Below are 27,142 nucleotides of genomic sequence, written 5' to 3' on the forward strand. Positions count from 1 at the left end.
CTTCCAGGGGTGCTCAATCTGCAGACAGACTCGTTGAGCAGAGGAGCAGCATCTCCACACGAGTGGGAGATACAGTGGCACTTCCTTCAACCTGTGTTTCAGCTCTGGGGGTATCCTCAGGTGGATGTGTTTGCCACAGCCAGGAACCGGAAGTGCCCTCTGTTTTGTTCCGGGGGGGGGGCCACGGATCCAGAGTCATTGGGAGATGGCCTGATGTTCGCGTGGAACGACTGGTTCCTGTACCTGTTTCTGCCTCTGCTGATGAGTTGTCAACAAGATTGCAAGAGAGAGGCCACACTGCATCCTAGTGACACCATGGTGGCCTCGGCAGAACTGGTTCCCGATCTTGCTTCAACTAGCGAGGGGGGTTTTCTATCAGTTTCCGGCGGAACCGGACCTTCTGTCTGCTCAGGACAGACATGTATTCCATCACAACGTGCCTCACCTGAAGCTGACAGCATGGTTCATCGACCCTGTGAGTTCTCCAGTAGAGTCCAGCACGTCTTCCTAAATAGTAGGAAATTGTCTACTTGTGCCTCAAGTGGTGGAAGTTTCTTCAGTTCTTAGCTGAGCCTACAGTCCCACCCCAGCGGGTGGGGCTATCAGTGATTTTTGAATTTTTGTTATCTCTTGTGGATGCCGGCCTTGCTTTTTCCTCAGTTAAAGTTTATTTAGCAGCAATATCAGCGTTCCATGAGGCAGTTGAGGGGCATTTAGTTTTTGCGCACCCTCATTCTAAGAGGTTTCTAAAAGGTCTGCTCAGATTGCATCTTCCATCGAGGTCACCTCCACAGCTGTGGGACTTGACTTTAGTTTTGGACAGGTTGACTAGGCGTCCCTTCGAGCCAATGGCCACCTGTTCTTTACAGCTTCTGTCCTGGAAGACTGCTTTTTTGGTAGCAATCACATCGGCACGCCATGCAGGGGAGCTCATGGCTATGCGTTGTGACTATCCATATCTCATTTTTCAGGAGTCTGGAGTGTCGTTGGCTCCTGATGTTTCTTTTCTTTCCAGTGTGGTTTCTCAGTTTCACCTTAAGTTAGAACTTTGGTTACCCACGTTTTATCCTACGCCTTCCTCTGATGAGGAACGTAGGTGGCATGCTTTGGACGTTAAGTGTGCCTTATTGTTTTATTTGAGTCGTTTTAAGAGTTTTCGCCAGGACCAACATCTTTTTGTTTCTTATGCTGCTCCTAAGTTGGGCTCCAGAATCTCATCTCAGCAGCTTTCCAAGTGGCTCACTGAGACTATTAAACTGTGCTACTTGTTGGCAAAAAACCCGTTACTTCGGCCCATTCGCGGACACTCTACTAGAGCAATGGCGACGTTGGTGGCGTTCCTGAAAGGCGTTTCCCTGACGGACGTGTGCAAGGCTGCCACCTGGTCCCCTCCGCATGCTTTCATGAAGCACTACGCTCTGGATGTGCATGCTCAGCAGAGGACTCGTCTGGGAGCTGCAGTGCTGCAAGCTGTCTCTTCTGGTTGACCGTCTTCCCGCCTCCAGGTATGTCTTGCTTGCTAATCTTCCATGAGTGTGAAGCACAGAGACCACGAAGATGATAGACAGGTTGCTTACCTGTAACTGTAGATCTTCGAGTGGTCATCTGTGCATTCACACTACCCACTCTCCTTCCCCACTGCTGACGGTCTCCCTATGTTAGGGGCTTCCAGCGGTCAAGAAGGAACTGGTGGGATCCTCGCGCTGGCTTCCATGAGCATGCGTACTGGGACGCCTGCGCATGCCCACTGGTGCCGAGCGCGAAAAAATCCGAGCTTTTTAGGTACCGATTCGGGGGATCGGCGCAGGTGCTATATCCCATGAGTATGAATGCACAAATGACCACTCGAAGATCTACAGTTACAGGTAAGCAACCTGTCTTTTCCCTCTCCCACTGGTGCCAAAAAATAATTCCCTCACCTTCCCCCATGCCAGTCTTATGGGGTCTGTTATTCCCAGCTTTTGTTTTTTAAAAAGTCTCCTTCTAGCATGGTCATGTTATAAAGTGCATACATATGTATTTTATCTTTCTGTGCAAAGAAAGTTTAACAAAAGTGTGTATGTGTGATATTTGTTCATGTCTTGCAGCTCTCAAACATCAGACGTTTATTCTGTGTGACTCTTGCATTAATCAAGTTTGGCCACCCCTGTGGCTAGCATTGTGTCTCCAGAGCAGGGGTGTCGAACTCATTTGTTATGAGGGCCAGATCTGACATAAATGAGACCTTGTTGGGCCAGGCCGTGTGTATACCTATTTAAGATTAGGTAGCAGAGATATAAACTTTATAAAGGACACAGAGAAACACAATTAAAGATTTTTTTTTAACTTAAAATATGCTTAAAACATTAGCACTCATTAGTCTTAAAGATGCTTTCTTTGTATCTCTCCCATGGGATCTAGGGAAGTGGACAAAGGAAGCTCTGGCTCTTTCCTTTCTTCCCTGGGGGGGGGCAGGATGGGGAGGAGAGCCAATAGAAGGAGGAGAGGCTTGGCTCAGTAGCTCCGCTGTGCAATTGAGAGAGCCTAGCAAAGCAAACTCTCCTTCTCCCCCCCCCACACTTCCTCAGCCTATGGAGAAAATGGAGACTTTGCTCTGTATCTCCTGTGCTATTAAGCAAACCTTGCAAAGCAAGCTATGATTCAGGAGGAAGCAAGAGGGAGAAGAAAGCAGATGACAGCCAGTTGTTCAAGGGCCCTCTGAGGACCTGATCTGCCCCCCCCCGGTCCACATGTTTGACACCCCTGCTCTAGAGCGTCACCACATGTATGCTAGATAAGTCACTGTGTGAATAAGGCATTTGAGGCTGTTGTGGAAGAAGGGAGTAGAGAAATTTGCACTTTGTGAAAGAAAGTTCTTGTGTACTTTTTTTTTTAATGGAATTTTTTTAATCCATACTCTGAGAACTCCATGAGGATCACTGATCCAGACATAATCTGAGGTGCAGAATTTGGGGCAATCACAAGGGAAGAACTGTAATTTGAGGAAAGCATTTTAAATTGGGCATGTATGAAGTATGCAATTGTTGCTTGCTGTAGAAATGCATTTCGTGCACTTAAGTTATGAATGCATTGTAGTATCTTATGAGGGAAAGTAGTTCATCATAATAGATCAGTATGTCTTCAACATATAAGACTGCTATTGCTTAATATTGTTAAACAAGGTGCAATAGTTTAGAATTAAAACATTTTTGAAAATTTTATGGAGATTAAACAGTTAACATTCAACCTTTCTTTAGAATGTATATTCAAAAACAGGGGTGTCACACATGCAGTCCATAGAATGGATCAGGCCTCTGGAGGGCTCCTATCAGTCCCACAAACAACTCACTGTTGCCTGCTTCCTTCCCTCTCTTGCTTCCTTCTGCATCACAGCTTGCTTTGCCAGGCTTGCTCAATCAGGCTACAGAGCAAAGGCTCTATTTTCTCCATTGGCTGACTGTAAGTCAAAATGCCCTCCAAAGAAGTTGGGGAATTGATAGGAGGGCACCTTTGGCTTAATAAGGATCTAGAATCTATGTATACAGGATTCCACCTCCAGAAATTATTGCTTAAATTTACCAAGGACACTAATTAAGAGAAACCATCAAAACTTTATTGCAGAAAAATGTAGAACACACACACATACAAGGTCATGAATTTATACAACACACATACAGTCCTAATAAAAACAGAGAGACAAATATAGAGGTAACACAGGGATGGACAAACAGGGTGATAATTACCAATCATAGTCTCCAAGGAAGGCTCCAATGACAAGAAATGAGGACTAGGGGGAGGGGACCCTCAACTGATTAGGAATCGGGGGTGGATCTAAACAGCGGAAATGGGGTACTGCTAGATGCACACATGTAAAAAGTTGGGTCAGAGGTTATAAGGCTTCCCCTGAGCCCTTAGGGGATGGGAGGTACCGGGACGGATGACAGATGGTCAGCTGGTGCATGACCTCAGAAAAAGGGGAGGCTCCACATTGACCATAAGGCTGGACTTGTGCAGTAGCCAATGGCCAGCTTGGAGGGGGCATCTGATTGGATGCCCATTCCTGGCCAATGAGAAGACTGGGCCCTGGTTACCTGATTGGTCCTCCAGGTAACAATGGGCCAAGAGGAAGGCTCCAGGATGACCATTAAGGGAAAGAACGGAGGGGATACTCCTGGGGTGAAGGTGATTGAAAGCTGTTAAACATATCTAAAAGGTGACAATGGATGGCCAAATTGCTACCTAAGGTGACACCTGATCTACACAAAGATACTTGCCCCTAGGTGAAGACATTATTCCTCTGTTGGCACCATCCTTTGTTTTGGGTTCCGTGGGACAAAAGTTTAGGCAGTCTGACAGGGTCCCCTCCTGGGGTGAGCTTGATTGCCTTATGCACAGGTGACATCTGTTGAGTACTTGAGCCTCCCGCTTCGCTGTAATGGAGTCTGGCGCTGTGGAAAGATAGTTGCTGATGCTGTTAGCCCTTCCTAAGAGATTCCGTGGTCAAGGCTAAAAACTGCTTGCCTGGACAGCTCCTGGCGGCATAACTTCTTCCGCTGCACCGGCTGAGATGGTGATCGCACAGAGCGACTGGAAACCCATCTTTTCTCCTGGTTAGCACTCTTCCCAAGACACTGAGTGTTGCTGCAACGTTATGGGTGTTAGTACTCACATAAGTCCCTTACATTCTGGTAGACAAAACCCACAGTTTCTGGCAGATGTGTGTGAGTTGAATCTCCAGGCAGCCTGGCAACCAAATGGGGGACTATGATGTTCTGCAGTTGGGGGCTTTTTGCTCACATGACGAGCACATGAAGCAGCTTGTGTACAAATGCCCAGCCATTTCATGTTTTCATTTGATCTTAGGCTCAAAGCATTGACCATGAAATTTCTGTAATGTCAGTAAATCAAAAAGTAGGCTTGCAACTTACAGATAGACACCTGAACAGCATACTCAAGATTGCTACAACATTGTCTCCAAATTTTGATGCAATAATTCAGGGCAAGTATTGTCAGTTTTAGACTGTTAAATAAAATATTGTAAGAGTGCTAATGTTTTAACTATGTTTTATTTCAAGTATTTTTTTAAAAAAAAATTAATTATGTTTTGTCTGTGTCCTTTACAAAGTGTATATCTCTGCTACGTGGCATTACATTTTATGACACACAAGGCCTGGCCTCATTTATGTGAGATCTAGCCCTCATAACAAATGAGTTTTTGACACCCCTGTTCTAAAATATAGCTTAAATAGCCCAGTCTAGTCTGATCTCTCCAGAGCTTGAAAGTGAAGTAGGTTCATCCACAGTTAGTACTTGGATGGGAGAGGAGGGCAATGGGGGAAAAAAACCACTTCTTCTCATCTCTTGCCTTGGAAACCTGTGGTCCTAGGGTCACCAAGAGTTACCAGCTTAATGGCACGCAATTATTAATATAATGCCTTTTTTATATATATATTTGTTCAGAAAACTTGCAACATGTTTGCAGAGTTCTTCAGTACGCCTGTAACAGTGCGTTAGTCAAGGCTTTTTTTGTAGCAGGAATTCCTTCGCATATTAGGCCACACACCTCTGATGTATCCAATCCTGCAAAAGCTTACAGGGCTCTTAGTACAGGTCTTATTGTAAGCTTTTGGAGGACCTAATAGGCAAAGGAGTTCCTGCTACAAAAAAAAGCCCTGGTGTTCATAGTCTTTGAAAGCTTATTGCGCTTTTTAATGCATGTTGTGTGTGTGGGGGGGGGGGTTGTTTACTGAAAGAATGGACAGTTCTGTGCAGATATCATTTCTGAGAGTTTTTTAACTTAGTAAAATAAATTGTAACGTCGTTACCTTTTAGAGCTAATTAATGCATTGACTTCCTTTTTTTTGTTTCGCTTACTGTCTCCCCACTCTTCTCCTCAAGTCTGAACAGCCTAGTCCTGCCAGTTCAAGCTCCAGCTCCAGCTCAAGTTTTACACCTTCTCAGAACAGTCGACAACAAGGTACAAGTAACAAGACAGAAACTGAAAGTCAGGCAAATGGAACAGAAGGTGTTTTCAGGGCTGCACTTTTTCTTGCCTTATAAATTCTTAAATACTTAATTCTGTTCAGATGTATAATTTTCACAAGGTGGGTAATGATAAAACCAAAATACTAATGAGTTTAGTCTGGTGACATGAAGTCAAATAATTTTTAAAATATATATGTAAGTACCAGGAATGTGCTTTTGGATCTACTCAAGCTGAATATTTGAGTATATCTCAGCATCCCAGGTTTTCTTGGGAGAACCGGGGGGGGGGGGGGGGGGTAGGTGATCCTGAGAAAATCCCAGATATATTCAGGAATTACCAGTAGATCTGAAAACAGCAAGAGGCAAGAGCAGATTGCTCACGCCTCTCAGCTGTTGGGCTTCTGCAGTCCCTTTAAACTTTAATGAGGCTACAGAAGACAGCCACAGCTGACTCACCTTGGAGCTGACTGGCTTTTCTTGCCGCCCATTTAAAACCAGGCTGCAAGAGATGTCGGCCCAGGATCAGCTGAGATGCAAAAGAAGATCAGCTGGGGCGGTGGGAGCTGAAAACTCCCTGCCACTTCAGCTCGGACTGGCTTCTGTTGCATTTTAAACTAGGCTGCCTGAGAGGTCAACCCAGGATCAGTTATGCCTGTGGGGAGCACACTGTTCCTATTTGTTGCAGCTTCTGGTGTACAATCACCCCCTTGACTTTTTTTCTTCTTGAGTCTGTTGGACCCCCCACCCGCCCCCCCCCCCCCCCAAAAAAAAATTAGGATTTCTGAAACATCCCAGATCTGAATACCACACTGGTACTGGGATCCAGAATTTTTCAGGAAACCATTTTTTCCCCAGTTCAATATACCTGAATGGGGGAAAAGGGGGAAGGGCATGCAAACCCCCAATAATGTCCTATTGGAATAATTAATGAGTAATTTCAGAGGGTAGCTGTGTTGATCTGCAGTAGAACAGCTAGATTTGAGTCTGGTACCAGGCTAGAGACCGCAAGATTTTCAAGGTATAAGGTTTTAGAGTCAAAGTTCGCTTCATCAAGTATCTCTAAGGTGCTACAGGACTCAAATCTAGCCATTCTAATGGATATCTGTTATCTTTCTTGAGTTAATGTCATTAACGGAATTCTTCCATTAACATCAGTAATATTATTCAGAGCCCTACCCAGATGTAGGTCTTCCATGATCAGTGATATAGTTTAGTTATAATAATGGACCATGATTTGCCATTAAGATAACAAGCCTAGGGCTTTTTGTCTCACACAGCTCTCCCCCTTACTCCTCTTCTTGCATGCAGCTCAATAGCAAAGCCCTTCAGTTTCCATGGCAAGCATATTTTGTCATTTGAACCACAAATGCTGGTTTGTTCTCCTGACTAGGTTTTAAGATCATGCTGCTGAAGCCTGAATGTTCCAAGGTTCCGTCACATAATGAAAATTGTGATTTCATTATTTCTGAATTGTGCCATCATGCATTTGGAAATGTCACTGAAGTTACTGTGGTGGAAAACTGTGAGCTTATGGCCACATGTTGTGTTGCTGTAGCTTGATGAGTGAAAATTGTAGGTCAAAGTCATATGTGAGCTGGTTTTTAAATAGTAGAAAAGAACACACAATAGGTTGAATCCTACATCCTGTGAATAGAAGGAATTTATGGAAGCAGATCTTCCCTGCCATTGTGCACCTGCTACCTGTCAACCCCAAAAATCTGTTAAGGGTCAAGGGAACCTTTCTGAACAAAATAGCATGTGGGCTGCATGAAAAAGGTGTGAAACACCACCTTGGAATCAGTGATGTGGGGTTTTTTTGGAAAAATATTAATTGGAAAATATTCTACAGAATTTTTCCAGTGCTCTAAACAGAGCCTAGCTAATTTAGCATTTTTATTTTGTCTTACATTTAGTAAATGGTTTTTTTTAAAAAGTACTTCCTTATGTTCCAAATGAAATATTTGATCAGGTAAAAATGTGATTTAAGTGTTCTATTTAGACAAATTCAGTTTTCTCTGAAGCTATTTTTGTTGGAAGAAATTTAAAGACAGTATAGCATGCACTTCCCATACATTCTGTACATTGAGGTACAAGGGTACTGAAAATCGTTAATGTGAAAATTTGCATGCACCCTTAGCATTACACACTTTGGAAGCAATGTTCCCTCTAAGCTGCAGAGTCTTGTGAGTAAAAATTCTACTTTGTGAGCTACTGGCATTAAAATTGTGAGCTATTGACATTAAAGTTGTGAGCTACTGCATAAATTAATGTGCTCTGGGGTCATCCTTCCTGAGCTAAAACAAAAATCTGTGAGCTGGAGGCTAAAAATCTGTGAGCTAGCTCACATTAACAGTTTAGAGGTAATGCTGTTTGGAAGTGATTGTCCTGTCATCAGCTTGGCATCAGGTTTGCTGCCTTTACAAGGGAGTTACAGGGACAATTGAAATTCCTTTTCATTCTTGCAGGCCCCCCCTGTATTGCATGACATTTTGTTTTGGAGAATTCCCTGATTCTCAACATCAGTTTTCAGGAGGCCTCTGGGGGAATGGTATGGTGGGATGAAAATCTGCTTCCTCAAAGCCCTTCTATTTTTATGAATTACGATGAAGGGCCATGTTTTTCTAAAACAAAGCCCTGGAACAGTGGCTTACTTCCTTCAAACAGAATTATCTTCACTGCTAGTAGTACAAAAGAATTGTCAGTGTTAAACTTGCAAAAAAATATTGTTTTATTAGTAAATTCAAGAGCATAATGCCTCTTTCAGGTTCCAGGTATTAATTTCAGAAGACTTCAACAAATTATTTCTTAGATATATTGACTTTGGCTTTGCAGCAAATCGCTTTTCAGTTTTTGAAAGTCAGAATTTATTTCTGCCAAGAGTCCCTGCCCTAACCCGTTTACATATAAATAGTTGAGAGAGTTCCTGTTGGACCTTTTTTATGGGATTGCATCAAATAGCACAATGTGTATATTCTTAACCAGCTGCTTTAAATGCAGGAAATAGTAAAACAGATCTTGGAGTCCCTTCCCAAACGTATGTCACTGTTTTGTAGAAGTATTAAGTTTCTCAAATGTATATATATTTTTTCTTCTGTAATTATTCTAAGGAGCCCACTCCTAATGCTTTCTTTGTCAGCAGATCACTGCTTAGGAGGGAGCGTTTCAAAATCTATAAAGCAGTTACAGCTGTACAACTATAAAGCGCAGTGTCAGAAGCCATTGCATCAGCACTGTCCCATCAGTTTTGCAGGCAGATATGCAGGTACAAGTAAGTGCCTGGAGTCAGGGCACCAGTTAAGTTAAATCACCTTTATTGTGTGTGGAAAATATGACTGTGGTGTATGTTCATGAGATCATGGAAACAGAGTTGTCAGGGATCTTTTAAAACATACCTAAGATCCTATATTCTGGCAGGGATGTTATGCCAGCGTGTTTGTTAACTGCATTAGGAGTATCACAACTTGCTTAGAATCTTTACAGGAATTTGTGATTAAATGAGATAATAATATCAGGGGTTTTTTTAAAACAGACCTAAGATCCTGTATTTTGGCAGAGAACAGTTATTCCAGTGTGTTTTGTTAAATTTGCATTAGGAGTATAAGTATTTGCTCTTTAAAAGAGGAATTTGTGATTGTATGAGATCTTAATATCAAAGTGTCATTTTAAAAAGGCAGAGTTATATAGTAGTCAGACTAGAACTCAGGAGACAGGGTTAAAATCTCCAAGCTACCCTGAAGTTCACTGTGAACGCTTGTTCCAGTTATATTCTCTTGGCCTAATCTATCTTGCAAAGTTATGAGGGTAAAACAGAAGGGGGGTTTGCCACCCTGAAACCCTTGGGAGGGATAAAAATGTAATAGCTGGGTGTATAGAATAAATGCATTTATAGCATCAGAAATACAGACCAGCTCTTTGACAGAAACAATTTAAATTTGGTAGCACAAATACAGGTGTCCTACATTAAATACCCCTTCTAAAAAAAAGATTAAACTTTAAAACAAAAAAAATAACTCAAATGCCATTAGCTCTGTGGGTGGAATTTTTTAAAGTTGGTGCCTCGACCGTATTTCTCTCCCTGCATAATATTGAAATAATGACTACTAAGTGATATTATGGGAGTGAATGAAAGGTCTCTACTTGTTGGAAATAACAGCAGTGATTAGCAGCAATTTGATTTCTAGTAAATCTGGTTTTATTTGTTGACTATATACCCCTAACCTTGAAGTGATTATATATTTGGAATGATTTGGTCCAGCTTCTAGCATCATCATTTTTGTCCTGTCACCATATTTAACAACTTAAGGTGATCGTGTTTTCTCACAGCTGTTCAGATGCTAATATCATAGCTCAAAATGAATTAAAGATGTACAACTGCTTATTAAATGCTACTTCCATGTTTGTCACTGGTTGACCTCTTTATTTTCAGATCTGGATTTTAAAAAACAAACTACTGCAGCCTGAGCCACCACCACCCTTCAGACTCTCCAAGACAAATTTTTGCAAAGAGCTATCATTTCTGTTATTAGCCCTGTATTTTTGGGTGGATGTATGAAAACAACAAGTTAAAAAACTAAAATGTTATAAACCTGATCTTAAAACCATTTTTGATACAACCTTATTTAAGAAGCTGGTGTAGCATCTTTGTTTAGTTCTTGGATAAAGATGGATCTGTTACTGGCACTGACACACTTTATACATATGATCACTAGCAAAGAGCTTGCTTGACCTGACATTGACCTTAGAATAAAGAGGACAGCTAAATCTAAGTAGATCAAAAACAGGCAGACAAAGAATGCCTTGGCCAGAGCAAGTTCCAATCGCAGTGATTTATTAGACTATGACTTTCAATACATGGATTAACCTAACAAAATGTACTATTACTAGTAGTCTCTTTTAGATCTTTGCAGGTATAGAATACCCTCTGAATTATTTTTAATTTAAAAAAAAGCTTTTGCATTTTTAAGTTGTATTTTGTTGCACAGGAAGCTAACTGCCTTTTTTCCTTAACATTCCAAGGAGCTAATTCTGCAAACACTCAAAACACAAGTCCCTTTGTTAACAGAAATAATCCCATTTTAAGTCAACTGGTTTCTGAATAAATTGACTTTTGTTTAAGCATTTGCTACATAAGCCCCCTGAGCATTATGTCTTTTGTTCAGTGCCCAAGTTGTCCTTCATCTGCACCCCCCCTTTTAAAACTGTGTTAGAACTTGTTTTGCTTATAAAGCTGAACAATAGGTAGACTTGCATTTGAATCCCTGTTGTTGATTTGTGTTCCATTTTGTTTTTGTTCGCTAGGTCCTCTGAGGTCTATAATGAAAGATCTGCATTCTGATGATAATGAAGATGAATCTGATGAAGCAGATGAGAATGACAACGACTCTGAGATAGAGAGACCTGTAAATACTCATGGAGGAAGCAGGGGACGCAGGTGAGGCTTTTTGGGGGGGAAAGGCAAGCTGGTGGAAAACTAAAGGCAGAAACAGTTCTGCTTTTAGGTCTGGGAAGGCTCAGTGGAAACAAAAGTACATGTAGGAAGAGAACAAGCAAAATATCAGGAAATGTGGTAGGACAGGAGAGAATTATGATTCAGTGTCGAAAGCAGACTCTGTATATTTTGTAAATTACTGTAGTCTACAAATAAACTAAATTAAGCTTGTTTTAAAAGATTCTGCTTTATGGTCTCTTGCTGTGGCGGCACAGTATCTAGTAGTACAAGAAACTTCTCGGTAATCATGCCTTTGGGCCTTTTTCACTCAGGACAGTGAAAGCACCTTTGGCCAAGCCCAGTGCTATTTGTGTCAAATGTGGGATAAATTGCAAAACAGAAGGTTAACGTGCTTTGAGCAATCTAGATTTTCTACAGTTAGATATAAGAGAAAGCTAATTCAGATGCTGTTCTTGTCTGTTCTCTGGGGCCAATTGTCAGTTCAGATGGGCTGTTTAAATTGTGGAAGAGGCATGGGAAGAAAGGGTGCACCCTGGCTCATTCAGCAACCCTTTTTCAATCTTGAAAGCAGCTATATAATATTTTTAATTGGCTGTTTTTAGGAATTACAAGAAGTCTTAATCACCGCTGTTGTTTATTGCATCTAGTTTGGCTCTAAATTTATATCATGCATAATTATCTTTCTGTAGTTAGTCATCTGATTTTAGGAGCAGACCATGTCAAAATCACAACAAGGATATATAAATGAGCACCCATGATAAACAAAAAGAAAAGAGCAGTTATGAACCAAGATTACCATACACCTGAAAAAGAGATATTCCTTACTTGTGGTACAGACATTTTCATCAATATAGATTTTAGTACAAATGAACTGAACGTGGCAAAAGTAAAAGTAGGCATATTTTATGTGTATTGGATTACCCTTAAGATATCTAGTAATTGCAAATATTTCTAACTAGCACAGAACAGAAGATTTTCAATTTATAGTAGGGTTAAAAATGGACTTTTCATTATCTTAGTACATTTATTTCTTGTTTGAAGCATCTTGAGAATCAGAGTTAATGGGGGGGATCTTCTGATGCTGCTGTACTCAGGAAGACAAGAATATTAAATTAAAAGTGAAGTTCATTTGTACCATGTTTATGGATGCATTATGTGCAATATTCTCATCACAGCTACCAAGCACATTTTGGGTTGTCTGTAATTCAAGCTGTTCTAGTGGTAATCTTTTTCAGCAGTATTTTTATTTAGCATGTGCTCTTTCTGGCATGAAAGAGTTGCATCAAACCATGGGAGGTGTTGATAATTAAGGAGGGATGAAAAACCTAATTTAATTTTGCTTTGCTTGTGTTTGAATCTTTTCATATGGGCTGGGGAATAACAGGCAAAGTGTTAGATTTTATGGGGATGGGCAAGGTTATCAGAAATAAAACTCTGGATTGGTCAGAATGAAAAAGACGGGGAAGGCTTGAGGAGGTGAGTTTGGGAGGATTTTCAAAGCAAAAGGCTTTTCAAATAAAGAAAGCCAGAACAGGATAGATTAGAGCATCTTCCTTAGTTAAAAGTTGAGGTCACCAAAGGTCCTTTATATTAGGCCAGAGAAGGCCACAAAGCCTACTTGACTGGACTGAAATATCTAGAATAGTGATCACAGAGCTAACTACCAAAGTATTGTTTTTTCTATGTTTGTCATCTTGTGTCAAGGCAACACTTTCCTTCAGCCAAACTTGCTAGACATTGTACTGTATGATTAAAATTCAGAGTGGTCTGTTCATGCCTGGTCTTGTGGACCTGTCTGGCTTCCTTTGTCTCATGCATTCATCCTCCAGCTAAGGCTCACCCAGGTCAGACCTTTCAAAGATTGAAGGACAGGTGGGCTTAGTTATAGACCACAACAGGTATAGAATGGGGCCATAAAATGAAAGTAGAATAGCAATGGCTATACTAAAACACTGGAAAACTTGTTTTCTTGGAAATAAAATCTGAGATTATGAGATCTGGATGTGGGTTGAAGGCTTTTTGAAATTGCCTTGTGCATTGCTAACAGGCCACATGTTGCTCACCTCTGTTAAGTTGTAATTCCTGTGCCTTTCTTTCTTCTCAGGGTTAGTTTAAGTGACGGCAGTGACAGTGACAGCAGTTCAGCATCTTCACCGCTGCGTCATGAGCCACCACCGTTACTAAAAACCAATAGCAACCAGGTACCATTGTAGAATGCGCCTACTGTTATTGTGCTCATTTTTCTCCCTAATTATTGGGTTTGATCACATCAGCAGAAGGCTGTGATGATAGTGGATCTTTCCTGCATGCCTCCATCCCAGCAGTCACTTTCAATCTTTGAAAGTTTATTCCAGGGTTGCAGAACCCATGTGGAATCATAGCCTTAAGAATGGAAAGGCTACAGTAGGAGGGGAACAGAATCTCCCTTCATGACTCTTCTTTCAGCAGAGCTTCGCTTTTGGAAGAGGAAAAAGGGAACAATTTCACCCCTCCCTGCTGTGGACGTCCAACTGTCATGGTGATTATGGTACAGTGGCGACAGCAGAATAAAGTTTCCTGGGGTCACAATGGACTGCTGGAAGGAGCACAATACAAGAAAGATCTACAATCCTTCTGTCTGCAGATGTGGGGTTCAACCCAGTGACTTTTTTTCTTTATTCTTCAGATTTTGGAGCATTTGAATATAGAGTCAGAGAGAGAAATCTGTCACTACAGACTGCATAAATTCTTAGTAGTATTATTGTAACACACAGTAGAAGTCATGCAGCTGCTTTTTTTCACTTGGACCAATTTTATTTTGCCTGTGTTGAATTTATTAAATGTTCACACTAGTTTAACAGGAATGACATCACTAAGACACAAATAATTAAAAACCTGCTTTTAAAATTATTTTGCTCCATCACCAGTTTCTGACTGAACTTAAAAATAATATCACAAAAGTATTAGCAAAGTACTTTAGATGGAGGATATGTAGGTAGACTTTATGTGGGCCTGACTCACTTTATAACAATAAATTGTAGCATGGATGAAGCATTTGGAGAAAGAGACAGTCCTCTGAAGACTAGGTATGCTAGTTGGTGTTGGCCTTCTGTTGCTTACCCTGTACACAGTGTTGGTATGCTAAAATCTTCACACCTTAAAATATCTAATTTTTGTATCTTTATACTAGAAATGGATTCACACAAAGAAAGTTTGGGCCTCCCACCAAGTTAGATGCTTTGATCTATACTTGGTGTCTTAGCAGGATAGTTTTTTAAAGTAAAACCAGCCAGGTGTAGAGGGTTTGGATCAGACTTGGGACCAAGGCAGATAGGAAAGGGGGGCTAACCCTTTCTTGCTGTGCCAATATAGATGGTGCCCCCCCATACCATTTGCCTCACATTTCACTTACCCTTACAATAAAATTAAAATATATGTAGGGGTGTTTCAAGCCAAAGCATTGATCAACTGCTTTTATTGATTATTGAATCTGAAGCACTATTGAATGTACTCAGATTTTACGATGTACTGAAAGACCTGTCAGCGATTGTTTTATGAGATAATTGCTAATAGTGTTAATAGGTTGGTGGAGATCCAGTGTCTTATAATAAGAAAGTCAGCACACTATGCTAATTCCCAAATTACAGTTCTTACCTTTTCATTTCCTTACCTTTTCCCTGTTGCCAGGATCTCAGATGTTGCTTTGCATTCCGCAGAGGTTTCCAAGACCTCTTGTGTATCTTACCCAAAACACCCAGTAGTAGAAAAAAGATCTCCTAAAATCCTTTTTAAAAGTGTTTTTGACTTTTTAGTTCCATTTGGGGAGGAATTCCATTTGACCACACTTGAGATTTTTGTTCACTGTCATTAAAGCCATAAATTTGTTTTAAACAATGAAACATGATACTGTGTGTGTGATGTTGAAACACAATGGCTTGTGGGTGGTATACTTTCCTATAATATTCACCAAAAGACAGTCTTGTCAGCAGTGGGTTAGCAGAAAATTTTCTTCAAAACAGCTGCTGAGCAATTAGTCTTTATGATACAAGAGCTGGAATGTGATAAATTATTAGGGAGGGGGGGTTTATTGGCTTGTATCCTACTACTCCATTCAGTTAGGTGTGGAGGAAGGAGCTGCCCTGCCCCAGGGAAAGCTGGTTCTGCCGAAAGAAGTGTGCATCCTTTGAAGAGTGGTAAGGTACATTGAAATTAAATCCAGACAAAATAGAAGTGCTGTGGAACAGGAATGCTAAGCCAGTACAAAGTGTTCTAGTTGTATTAGATACCACCCCCACCTCTCCCCAAGCAGGCTCACGGCATGGATGTGCTTCTATTGTTTCTGGCTTTAGCACTTTGATCAGTAAGAGCTTCTGGTGCTTGGAACTCATGCATTCTCTGTGGCTGAACCCGTGCTGTGGGATGGGTTTTCCAGAGGATGTGAGGAAGGCTCCAACCTTGCATAGGTTTCAGGAGCTCTGTAAAGCTGTTTCTTTGTGCATTTGATAGCCCATATATGAAAGTTTTATTTGTATCTTATTTTATTTCTGATGTGATTTTGTATTTCTTTTTAAATTTGATATAAGCCACTTTGAGTCCTGTTGATGGAAAGAAAAGCAAGATATAAATATTTTATTCTCCAAAAATGTTCTTATTTATGTTTGAATGATTCACAAAGTGATCAAACTATACAGATTCAGTGTCATCAGCGTTAATTGCTGCCATGACAGTTTCATAATTATTTCTCTTACAGCTGTTATTTTGTTAACATCCATAAAGCCCCTTTCCGGTGTTTAAAATGACTTATCATTTCTTTTTCATTTATTTAGTTTTGTATTATAAAATGTTTTTGTAGGATATTTGCCAAGGGGAACACATAAGGTTACATAAATAGGCTGCTAAAACATGCTTAGACAGTTAAGTCTGGTATGGAATTTCTAGTAGTCTTTCTTTCTTTGCATTTCAGCAGCTGTTTACTATGAAATGTACCTATTTGCCTAACCTGTAGTGCCCTTAAATAATTTACTTTTTCTTTTTGCTTTCCAGATCCTAGAAGTAAAGAGTCCTGTAAAACAGAGTAAATCTGATAAACAGATAAAGAATGGCGATTGTGATAAGGTATCAGTGGCTAGCAAAAAGTAATCTTTAAATTCTCTTCAATAAATGTACATCCTGTGTTCTAGAAGTATTTACTCTTTCAATATGTAAAAGGTTGGCGGTTGAAGTCTTATCTTCATTAAGTATTACTTAATTGTGTCCTTAGCATTTTTGCATCCCCACATGAAACTTGTATAGGATGAGGTAACTTGTTCCATATTGTTCCATATTGTTGATTACTAACCAGTCTCTTGAATTGCATGTTACATTGAATGTATGTACTGTCAGCATATTTCATTTATTTATGTATATTTACTTCATTTATAACCCCTCTTTTCCCCAAGGGGGACACGAAGTGGCTTACATCATAAGAGTCAGTGTTTGTATACTTTAAAAATAAAACCAGGGACCAGTGTTTGGATAAATGTAGCACATTCAGCTGTACACGCATGGAACATAACATAAGAGTTACTCAGCTGACATACAAAGAGAAATACATAGATTGTATGTACAGTCATTGTAACAGATGTACACACAGGACTTATATGACATTGCAAATGCATTTGTGTCCAAAATTTTAGCACTTAACAAAGTGTATTTTGTCTCAATTTTGGGATGACTTGTTTTCAGGCATATCTTGATGAATTAGTTGAGCTCCACAGAAGGTTAATGACGCTAAGGGAAAGACATGTACTACAACAGGTGAGAAGATCTCTTTTCTGTATGAAACTTAGTAAATTTGTGAGTCAAGAACTTCAGTTTGGTCTTCTATTGTATAGACTTCAATAATCCAGAAATATCAACTTTAATATATGCAATTTATACTCGAAATAATTGCACATCACAAGATTTTTCTTTGTCCTACAAAAACAGGCTTTATGTTGTAATAATTCAACTGATTTTGGCAAGTGACTGGCAGAAACAATTACAGATTTTTAACTCAAAAAAGAGCATTAAAATTTCAATTATGTTAACCGTAACTATGTTCAGGGTTGACTATGATATTAGAATTATTTTTAGGGATTGTTCATACTGTTTTGAATATGATGGCTATTCAGTGGCAAAGCTGAACTTCTTGTGTTTAACCACAATAATTTAAGGGCATTTCATTCCAAATTTTCTTTAAATAAGAGGCCCCCAACTAACCAAGAGGATACAAATTGATTTCTCACAGTCTGTACCTGAAGGTTGCTTCAGATACTATTTTTGTATAATAATCAAGAACTGATTGTAAAATAATAGAATAAATTATATATTTTGTTTGCAAAACAGACATGAGATGGGAGACATTTATACTCCTGACCACATGTATTTAGAATATGAAATTATATATAGCTAGATATAGGTATATAAAACAGACCTTTGTGTGTGTGTTTTTAAAAACTTAATCATTTATGTAACATTAGCAATTATGTTAATTTAACACTGTTCCACAGTAACTAACAAACCTACATTTATAGTAAGAGAATGCTTAGTAGAGAGTCAGTCTTGGTTCTGTAACACATATATCTGAATAATAAGTATAATTTAGATGTATGCCTAAAAATGTAATGAGTGAAATGGCCCTTATTCTTTTTAGGAGCCTGTACTTCATATTGATCGTACAAATAAACTGTTCATTGGAACCATTTAAGAAAATAGGATTGAGGCTTACATCCTGTTCACAGAGGTGTCCTGGGAAATGCTACATTGAGAGTGAGGATACATAAAATCCCTGGGGTAGTCTTTTTTTCTGAAAAGGGGAGTCTTCTGGTGGACAAATCCTTCCTCGGTGGAAGACTTTTTTTAAAGGCAGGCAGCCTTTGGATACTATTAATTATGTATTGATTTTCTAACTTGAAATGACTTTTGAGCCAATAGGTGGGCTGTGAAATAGTCTCCATTTTTTCAACCATTACATTTGTCTGTACACACTGGACAAACATGCTATATGTGATCATTAACCGCATGCATTCACATCATCAGGAATATTATGACTAAAAATGGCTAGAACTTGGGTTGCCAGGTCCAACTCGGGAAATATCTGTGGATTTTGGGGGTGAAGCTGGAAGACTTTGTGGGTGGAGCAAGATTGTGACAAGCACGATTGAACTCCAAAGGAAGTTCTGGCCATCACATTTAAAGGGACATTTAAAGCCTTCCCCTCATTGGAAATACTGGAGGCTGGAGGCACCTCATTTTGGAGCTCATAGAATAGGACCCCCTCGTCCAGTCTTTTTGAAACTTGGGGAGTATTTTGAGGAGAGGCACCAGATGCTATGCTGCAAATTTGGTGCCTCTACCTCAAAAAACACCCATACAGAGCCCCAGATACCCACAATCAATTCTCCATTATATACCCTTTGGGGACCAGTCTTCATGGGGTATAATGGAATGTCCAGCAGACATTCAATCCCTTCCCCTCTTTCTGATAACCTTGAAGCAGGCAGAGGGTCTCCAAACCAGGGAATCCCCTGCCCCCCACTGGGGATTGGCAACCATAGCGAGAACGTTAAGGAATTTGGGTGCAGGAGAACCAGGTCCAGTTCTTCCTGCAGTTTTAACTTGCAAGATGGCCTTAGTTACTTGGTTATTTTTAGCTTAACATTAGGTTGTTAGTCTGCAACAAATAAACTGAGAGAATTCTGTTTTATGACCTATCTAGAGAATAAATAACAATAAATATCTTTCTTAAGGTTAGCCTAGTAGACCTGTAAAAGGCCTGTCTTAAAGATTTTCAGCCCTTCATTTATGCTTTGTTCTGTACAGACATTTAAATTGTTCCAGCATGATAGATGGCAATGAAATTGAAGGGAGAGTGACAGTGTATAAACAAAACTGTACTTTAAAACAATAAAGTGCAGCATGCTTTATCAAGAACAAATAAGACTTCCTTAGACCTTGCTTCTTGAGTCTCCAGTTAAAGTATTTTACATTAGCAATCAGAAATCTTGACAGCTTTAATCTTAACTCTTCCTCCCCCCCTCGCCATGTTTTTGAATAGATTAAGAATGTGAGTGCTAATACGAAAGGCATTAACATAACTCCCTTTGGCAGGTGGTCAAGAATGCCTCTAAAGCGTTCTTAGCTATATCTTTATATATTTGTGCCTTTATTAAAACTGGAGGGAGGTCATCTTGCTCAGATGTACCAGGTAGGCCTGACACTAGCTGTATTTCTAAGAGGCTGGGATGAAGAATGGGGTTCAAGTGTTCATGTTGCACTTAGCTAGGAGTTTAAAAAGTATAGATAGTGATCAACAAATGAGATTTTGTTTCTCATTTCCTTTAAGAATGCTGCACAGCTTAAAAATGCATCTGTTAATACTTCCTAAGTGCTTTTGAATTCCTGAAATTTATTATTGTGGGAGTTAGTGGAAGGCCTCCATTCTGGCACAGTATCACAAGAACATACATATCAAATATAGTTCCTTTAAAAAAAAACTTGGAAGAGTTATTCTAAACTTTGTCTTATTCAGTCACAGCAAAGTGAAGCATACATTAGCAGAAGGAAATCCAGACATTATTTCCATGTTAGCCTTTGAGTGTTATGGCCATAGTTGCAATGTACACTACTGCTGCTAAGTGAAGGTTATATCACAAGTATTATATCATAAGTGGGTGGCCATTTTTAAAAATGATGCTTCTCAGCAGAAATATTAATTTCTGGCAAGGTTTCATGTCATATATTGGCTTGAAATTTTATTACTTCTTGGTAATCCAGAAACACACATGAGATATGGTAGCTGGGAATAAATAGCCAAAATCAGGCATGGCAAACTTGCTTAACGTAAAGAGCCATGTATAATAAACATCAGATGTTTGAGAACCGCAAGACATGAGGATCAGATGTTTGAGAGCTGCAAGGGAGAAAGGAAGGAATGCAAATAGATGGGGGAAGAAGAGGTGGAAAGAAGCAATTTTAAATGCATTCTTCAAGCTGCCAGCTGGCTTGGCTTGGTGAAGTGATTTAAAGAGATAAATGTCTTCTCCAGGCTGGCCGATGAGGCGGTGGAGGCTTTGAGAGCCACACAATGTGTGTGAAAGAGCCACGTGTGGTTTGCGAGCTGCAGTTTGGCCAACCCTGGCCAAAATCGTTGAGCACTTTTGTATATGTTATGCAGTTATTCCAGTTTAAACCCATTGATTTTGGTGGGTTTAAATAGGATTAAGTATGCGCAGAATTGCTTGCTAGCGTTTTTTCTCATTTGTGTGTGTGTATAATTGTGATAGCATTTACTAAGATTTGAAATTTGTATATCTATTACATAAAAGTGCATCTTTGTAAGTCCATGGAATAAGTTAAGGCGTAAATGGCTCATAACTCCTGTTGTTTTCCATTTCCAGTAATATGAGCAGACAATAAGCGGATATGTTTTAACACAATTCAGTGAGACAAGCAAACTAGAAATCATTATGATACTTATTATGATCCAACTGGTACTATAAAATTTTATTTACACTCTTACTACAAAAGGTTGCACAGTTTAAAATATCAAAATGTAAATGGGAGGGTTTTTCCCCCACAAAAAATAAAAAAAAATCTCAAATTAACTGGAAAAACAAGGCCAATGAACTAAGCCATCTCTTAGGCCAATTTCGCACTGGACCTTTAATCCTGGTTCAGCCCTGTCCCCAACCTGATTTGCTACACTAAAATCATAGAATCATCAAATCATAAGAGTTGGTTTCTATGATTCCATTATTCAAGTGTAGAATGTCAGTTTGGAGGCAGGGCTAAACCAAGATTAAAGGTCTAGTGTGGAATTGGCCTAAGGCCAACTCTATCTGACCAACTCTATCAGTTTAGAAAGTTTTGTTATCTCCCATGCTTTATTAAGATTTTATATTCAACCTTTCTGTCTTTTTCCAGTTCTGTGCTAGTAATTATTTCTCATTTCTCTCACATGTTGTCCTTCCTGCCATGGCCTCATGCCAGATTTCAAAATACCTGCCTGCCTCCCCTCTGCATTTCACATTCTGACCAGAAGTTCCAAGAATGAGAAAGGCTATTGGCTAGTTAGCAAGCTCATAAATTGCTTCTCACCCACCCCCGCTTACTGAAAATGAGAAAAGGGGGAGAAAACAAGGTGGCACCTCCTTTGTGTTGCATAGTTTCTGTCCTTTCTGTTTCTGGTAAAGCAAAGGAGAAAAGATGGGAAGATTCTGATGTCATTTGAACGGTGAACAAAGCTTTGGGGAACAGAGCAGGCCAATAGTTTACTGCCTTGTGTGCAATGAAGAGTTACAACTAAAGAACATATACTTTAATGGGACTTCAGTGGCATCAGCAAATCATTGGGTTACAGAACAAATGAAAAAGGTGATTACTATAGGTGGGATATGGATGGTGCAGAAATAAGAGAGGAATTTTAAATGTATGAGGAGAAACAACTGGTTCTAATACCACTTTAAGTAACTATGTCTGCCTGTGCTTGGAATTTCCTAATCAATTGGAATTTTGTTCTAAAGCATATGCAACTTTTTAATTTAATTTAATCTTTCGATTTCTAGTCCACCCTTCCCTGCACAGCAGGGCTCACATGAAATTTGATTGCTTATAGCACTGGAAAGATGAACTGTGGTTAAAGGATGCTTTCCTCTTTTATTAGATTGATCAGTTTTCCATGCTTCTTGGTTCCAGTGCTACATCTTTATGGATAATGAAGTTCACAGCCTTACTTTATGCAAACTTATTTAAGTTCATCTTCATTTAATAAGTTATTTTGTCTCTATAATGGAAAGAGGACAATTCAGTCTTCTGAAAGATTTTAAAAGAGTTCTAAAAAAAGATTTTGCTATGAGCGTCATTATTAAAATCTAACACAAATGATCTTGCAACTGCAATGCATTTCATAGATGAAGTATTTTGGTGCCATATTCAGAGTAAGTGCTATATAGTCAGAGCATGTTTTCTTGCCCAGCTGTAAGTGAATTGTGAAGTTAAAAAAATACCATTTGAACCAAAACAACACAGATACATTGGTTTTCCTGAAGGATGAATGGGCACGGTTCAATTCAGAAGAAAAGACTGCTGCTTGAAATTTAAACCAAAATCAGGATTCAGTTACTAAGGGGGAACATTTCATGGCATACAGTTATGGCTGAAAATTGTTTTAAATGGACTTGTAAAGATATTTGTTTAAGGTATTATTGGTGAAGCAAGTACACATTGGATCATTGAGGGGATATCATGGTTCAGTGATATATAGGTTCAAGTTTTAATCTGTATCATCTCCAATTACTGGAAGTAGAGTTAGGGTATGAAGGACCTATGTTTGAGATCCTGGAGAATGCTAGTCAGATTAGACCAGTATGCTGGGTGGCCATATTAACATTCTGTTTGAATTGACAATCTACATTTCAATGAGATTACTGGTGGGGGAAATCTAATGCTTGAGTTTGAATGTTAATTTTAAACATATCTAACAAAAATGTGTGATGGAGAACAAATAGTGATTTGTTCTAAATTCCAGAAAAGTTTAGGATTTTTGCCTTCAAGTTCTCATCAGAATTAGACAGCCTTTACCTTCTTTCTATATGCTGAAGTCTGGTAGACTTTGCTTGAATAAAGGATCACAATCAAAAGCTCCAGTTTTTCATCTTCAGAGATTTGGTGGCATCTAGAGGTAGGCCTCCTTCTCAGACCGTGGCATCAGTGAGCAGGTTCACATGGTAAGTTCCATGGAAGGGAGAATCAGAATTTAAATTGTAATATATTCTCTTTCTTGCTTTTCCTAATGACAGATTGTAAACCTCATAGAAGAAACGGGACATTTTCATATCACAAACACAACCTTTGACTTTGACCTTTGTTCACTGGACAAAACTACAGTTAGAAAATTACAGAGTTACCTGGAAACATCTGGGGCATCCTGAGAACACAACTTGTGGCTGCATCAAAATACTGTGATCTTTTTCTTTTTAAAAAAAGAAATAAAACATTCAGAGTGATGCAACCAAAATGGCAAAAAAAAAAATCAGCCAACTCTCTTCAGCTTTATTTTTTGTTAAAGCCAGTCATCATCTCTTAATAAAGGAGAAGAAAAGTGACAAGCCTCAGAGGATTGATCTTCTCACCAAGGAAATGCTCTGGAAGAGTTAGCCTGGATAGCCTTGAAAAAAAACACTTAATGAATGTGTATGGTATCATGTATCTCTCTCTGTGGTTTTCCAAGCCACAAGACGAATGCATGTTCAACACACTGCCTTATTACATAACTGATCTATTTATTATTACATACGTATATTCTAAAATCCTTGAGGGAATGACACTACCAGATGTTACAAGTCCTCGTGTACCGCTTACGATCCTGTGATGCAATGAGCCACCACCGTCACAAGCCTTCTGACCTCTCTCCTTTCAATGCCACTTTTTTTCTGACTTTTTTACTATTCACTAAACAAACAATCAAAAAAACCCCCCAACTGTCTTGTTTCCTACTTCCACAGTCTCCAGAAACAAGATACAAACAGAGGGAGCAGGCCAAAAGTGGCCCAATTTTCTTTCTCACTTCTTTTTTTATAATTACACTTTTATGTGCTGCAGCAGAATGGGTTTCCGGGCTGTAATCATGTATTGATCATGGACCATGGTAGAAAATGCACCAAATAGGATCATGACTTGCTTTTCTAGCCTTAGTCAATAAACCATTAGGAGTTTTTATTAAAGAGGAAGTGTTACTGTCTGCTATCCTGAACCCAGCATTGTGTTTTCCATCAACATCTTCGTGTCTGTTTTTTTTTTTTTAATGTTACATTAGGTATCTACAGAAGTGAAGGCATTCAAGAGGACTGCCATTAAAACAGGAACACCAGTCCAGGGATTGTTGTAGAAAACCCTTAATTTGGAGGCATTTATTGCTAAAGCATTCCGGCACTCAGCTGCCCAGAATATGCAGTCCAATCTTTTGTTACAAAGGGGAGGGGGCATATTTTTTCTTTGATCCTACAGCATACGGTTTGTTTAGATTTTGATTCCAGCTCTTTTCTATCTGCTAAATGAAAACTTTCCCCATTTAAACTGTTGTCAAACAACAGCACATTGGAAAATGGCTTCCAGTTTTCAGCACTTGTTTTGTATCCTACTGTTTCTACAGTAGGGCTGTCACCCAATAAATGACATTAGTCGATTAATTTGTTACTTTTAATCGATTAATCAAATCTACATAACTGCATGTGAATAAACAATAGTTCTAAAGTCAAAAAAGCCTGCTTTCTTTGTTTTTAGCTGGTGTACACATCTGTCACCACAAACAGCTCCTTAGAAGAAATATTCTCTCTCATGTGAGAGAAGACAATGTCTGTTCTAGGGTGACATCTGCCCTCTGTGATTTTTTTTAGATAACTAAATATATTAAACATGAATCAAATGCCACCCCCTTTATTGACAGCACCTTTTAATAACTAAAAAGAGTTAAATTGATTAATTTAACCAGTCAACTAAATTTGACAACCAAATTTCCAAAGTATTTCTTTTTCAATTCAAATAAGACACAAATTTTATTGAAACAAGTTAAAAACCCTTTACAAAGATAAACGTTTTTTTTCCTAGATGCTGTTAATACTTCTGGCCAAATGAAAGATGCTTAAGAAATACTTGGGGCCAGCCTTCAGGCAAATCTGTGTTGGGGAGACCAGTATATTTCCAGTTTGCTTCCTTTCCATATATCCTCTGTGGCTACAGAGTCAATCTGCAGTAGCATTTGAGAGTTTATTTTTATTCCATGCACATGTTTTTGTGCAGTCACATAATACCAGGTTCCAACTGGGGGGTGTTTATTCATAATCAAATGGGAATTCTTAACACTGTTTCTTTAAGTCCAAAGAAATGATTTCCTTTTGTTTGTGTGTGTGTGTGTGTTTGTTTTTAAATTAAAATGTTGTTTGACCATAATCTATGGAAAGTCTTTCTCAGGCTTCCAAAAGAACAAGTGTACTTTTCTTCAGTAATGTTATGACTCTTATTGATGATTGGCATGAAACATACTTGAAGCGTTATGTTCTTTTTAAGTCCACATGTTAATTAATGTGCAATTGTTGGGTGGGAGGGGAGGGAGTGGGAGGTTTTTGAAATCTCTTGACATCAAGCATATGATGTGATGTTGAAGCGTGGAGGGGGGATGTTTGGGTTTTTTACATTTTTGTCAACATTTTTATATGAAATGTTTGAAAATCTAAAGACTAACTTTCACTTTTTTTGATAGCACACAGTTGACATGTTCCATTTCAGTTCAATGCAAAATGTGTACTTTTGGGGGTCCATTTTTGACTTTTCTAACTAAATTTTGTGGCAAAAACTCTAAAGAGGGTGTTGGAAGGAGCACAGCCCTGCATAACTTTTGAATAGATACTGGAAAATCAGTTTTGTTTTTTAATTTTGTGTTTTTAATAACTGGCAAAATAAGTCCTTGGAGCTGCAAAAAATAGTAGCTGATGTACAGAATTTGTGGGGGTGGAGGGGTTAACTATGTAAAGGGAAAATTACTGCAGTTACAGTAGATTCTTAACTCTGACTTGCATGTAGCTCATCAGTCATCCTTATAAAAATGTTAGTTCTCTAGTTGGATGAGACTGAGGATGGAATAAACACATTTCAGCTGCATTTGTGTGTGTTGAAAGTGAAGGGTGTTTTCCACAAAATTCTGGTAGAATAAGAGCTGGTAAGTGGTGTCCTTTTTAAAAAAAAAATAAAAAACCCCTTTAGTTATTTTGTATGCTGAAACAAAATAAATCATTTTTCAATTAATTACATATAGTCATATTTCTCTGACACAGAAACCAGCCTCTAGACTGTGAAGGGAGAGGTTTTTTTGTGTATATGTATTTTAAAAGGGTTAGATAAAACATTACAACATGAATGCCTAACCTATGTGCCAGTTACACTGACTTTTCAGCAAATGAAAATGTTCTGTCTAAATAAGTGCTTAGCCTCAGAAATGTATCTTTAGTGCCGCACCTCAGACTTGGGACCTGTGATGATATGAAGCATGGTATCTTGAAGTGCATGCAGAGTATCACAGCCTCTTGCTTTATATCTGGAATTAATGTTGAGTATTCAAGTCCAAGGGTTATGTGCATCTTTCTCTGTCTCCCCCCCACCACCACCACCATTAACCACTATGAAAGATTCAGTTCGGGATTTTATACAACACTAAACGAGTTAGTAGAATGGAAACAGATGAGAGTTCAATCATAAAACTCCGAACACCTGAAAAATGGACATAGCTCATGCCACACCATAAAGTACAACTTGGGTACGCCAGTATTGGAGCATATTGAAATGCTTGGATCACACTAGATCAGGGGTGGCCAACGGTAGCTCTCCAGATTTTTTTTGCCTACAACTCCCATCAGCCCCAGCCAGCATGACCAATGGCTGGGGCTGATGGGAGTTGTAGGCAAAAAAAATCTGGAGAGCTACCGTTGGCCACCCCTGTACTAGATGTTCGTCGAAAGGGCAACCGTCAATGAAGCTGGCAGCTAAATGGCTAGCTTCTCCTCCCCTGCCCCAACACCGGGTCCTGACATCACAATAGGCTGTGTCCCCTAGTGACAGCCAAAGTGGAGCAGAAGTTCGGAAACACAGAACGTAATGATGTCAACACACAGGTTATATAAGGAAGAGGGAATCAAATGTATACTTGCTGTTTATAACCATGCACTTAAAGTATCATTT

At 39.2% G+C, this 27,142-nt stretch overlaps 1 protein-coding gene across 6 annotated transcripts in view; it reads left to right on the forward strand.

The window, feature by feature from the left end:
* The window catches only part of MLLT3 (MLLT3 super elongation complex subunit), a 156,396-nt gene extending 130,184 nt beyond the window's left edge, over positions 1–26,212 (forward strand). For 2 of the 6 annotated variants that reach the window (XM_060237235.1, XM_060237239.1), the window contains exons 7-13: positions 5,878–5,956; positions 9,101–9,232; positions 11,263–11,395; positions 13,518–13,614; positions 16,436–16,507; positions 17,117–17,188; positions 23,212–24,673. In XM_060237235.1, the coding sequence (XP_060093218.1) occupies positions 5,878–5,956; positions 9,101–9,232; positions 11,263–11,395; positions 13,518–13,614; positions 16,436–16,507; positions 17,117–17,188; positions 23,212–23,343 (717 nt within the window). In that variant the 3' untranslated portion in view covers positions 23,344–24,673. Of the gene's footprint in view, positions 1–5,877; positions 5,957–9,100; positions 9,233–11,262; positions 11,396–13,517; positions 13,615–16,435; positions 16,508–17,116; positions 17,189–23,211 lie in introns of all 6 variants that reach the window. The other 4 variants (XM_060237238.1, XM_060237237.1, XM_060237236.1 and 1 more) reach the window with 4 other exon arrangements.
* The last annotated feature ends 930 nt before the right edge of the window (positions 26,213–27,142 follow it).

The sequence above is a fragment of the Heteronotia binoei genome, chromosome 4 (genome assembly GCF_032191835.1).
Source record: "Heteronotia binoei isolate CCM8104 ecotype False Entrance Well chromosome 4, APGP_CSIRO_Hbin_v1, whole genome shotgun sequence".
Lineage (NCBI taxonomy): Eukaryota > Metazoa > Chordata > Lepidosauria > Squamata > Gekkonidae > Heteronotia > Heteronotia binoei.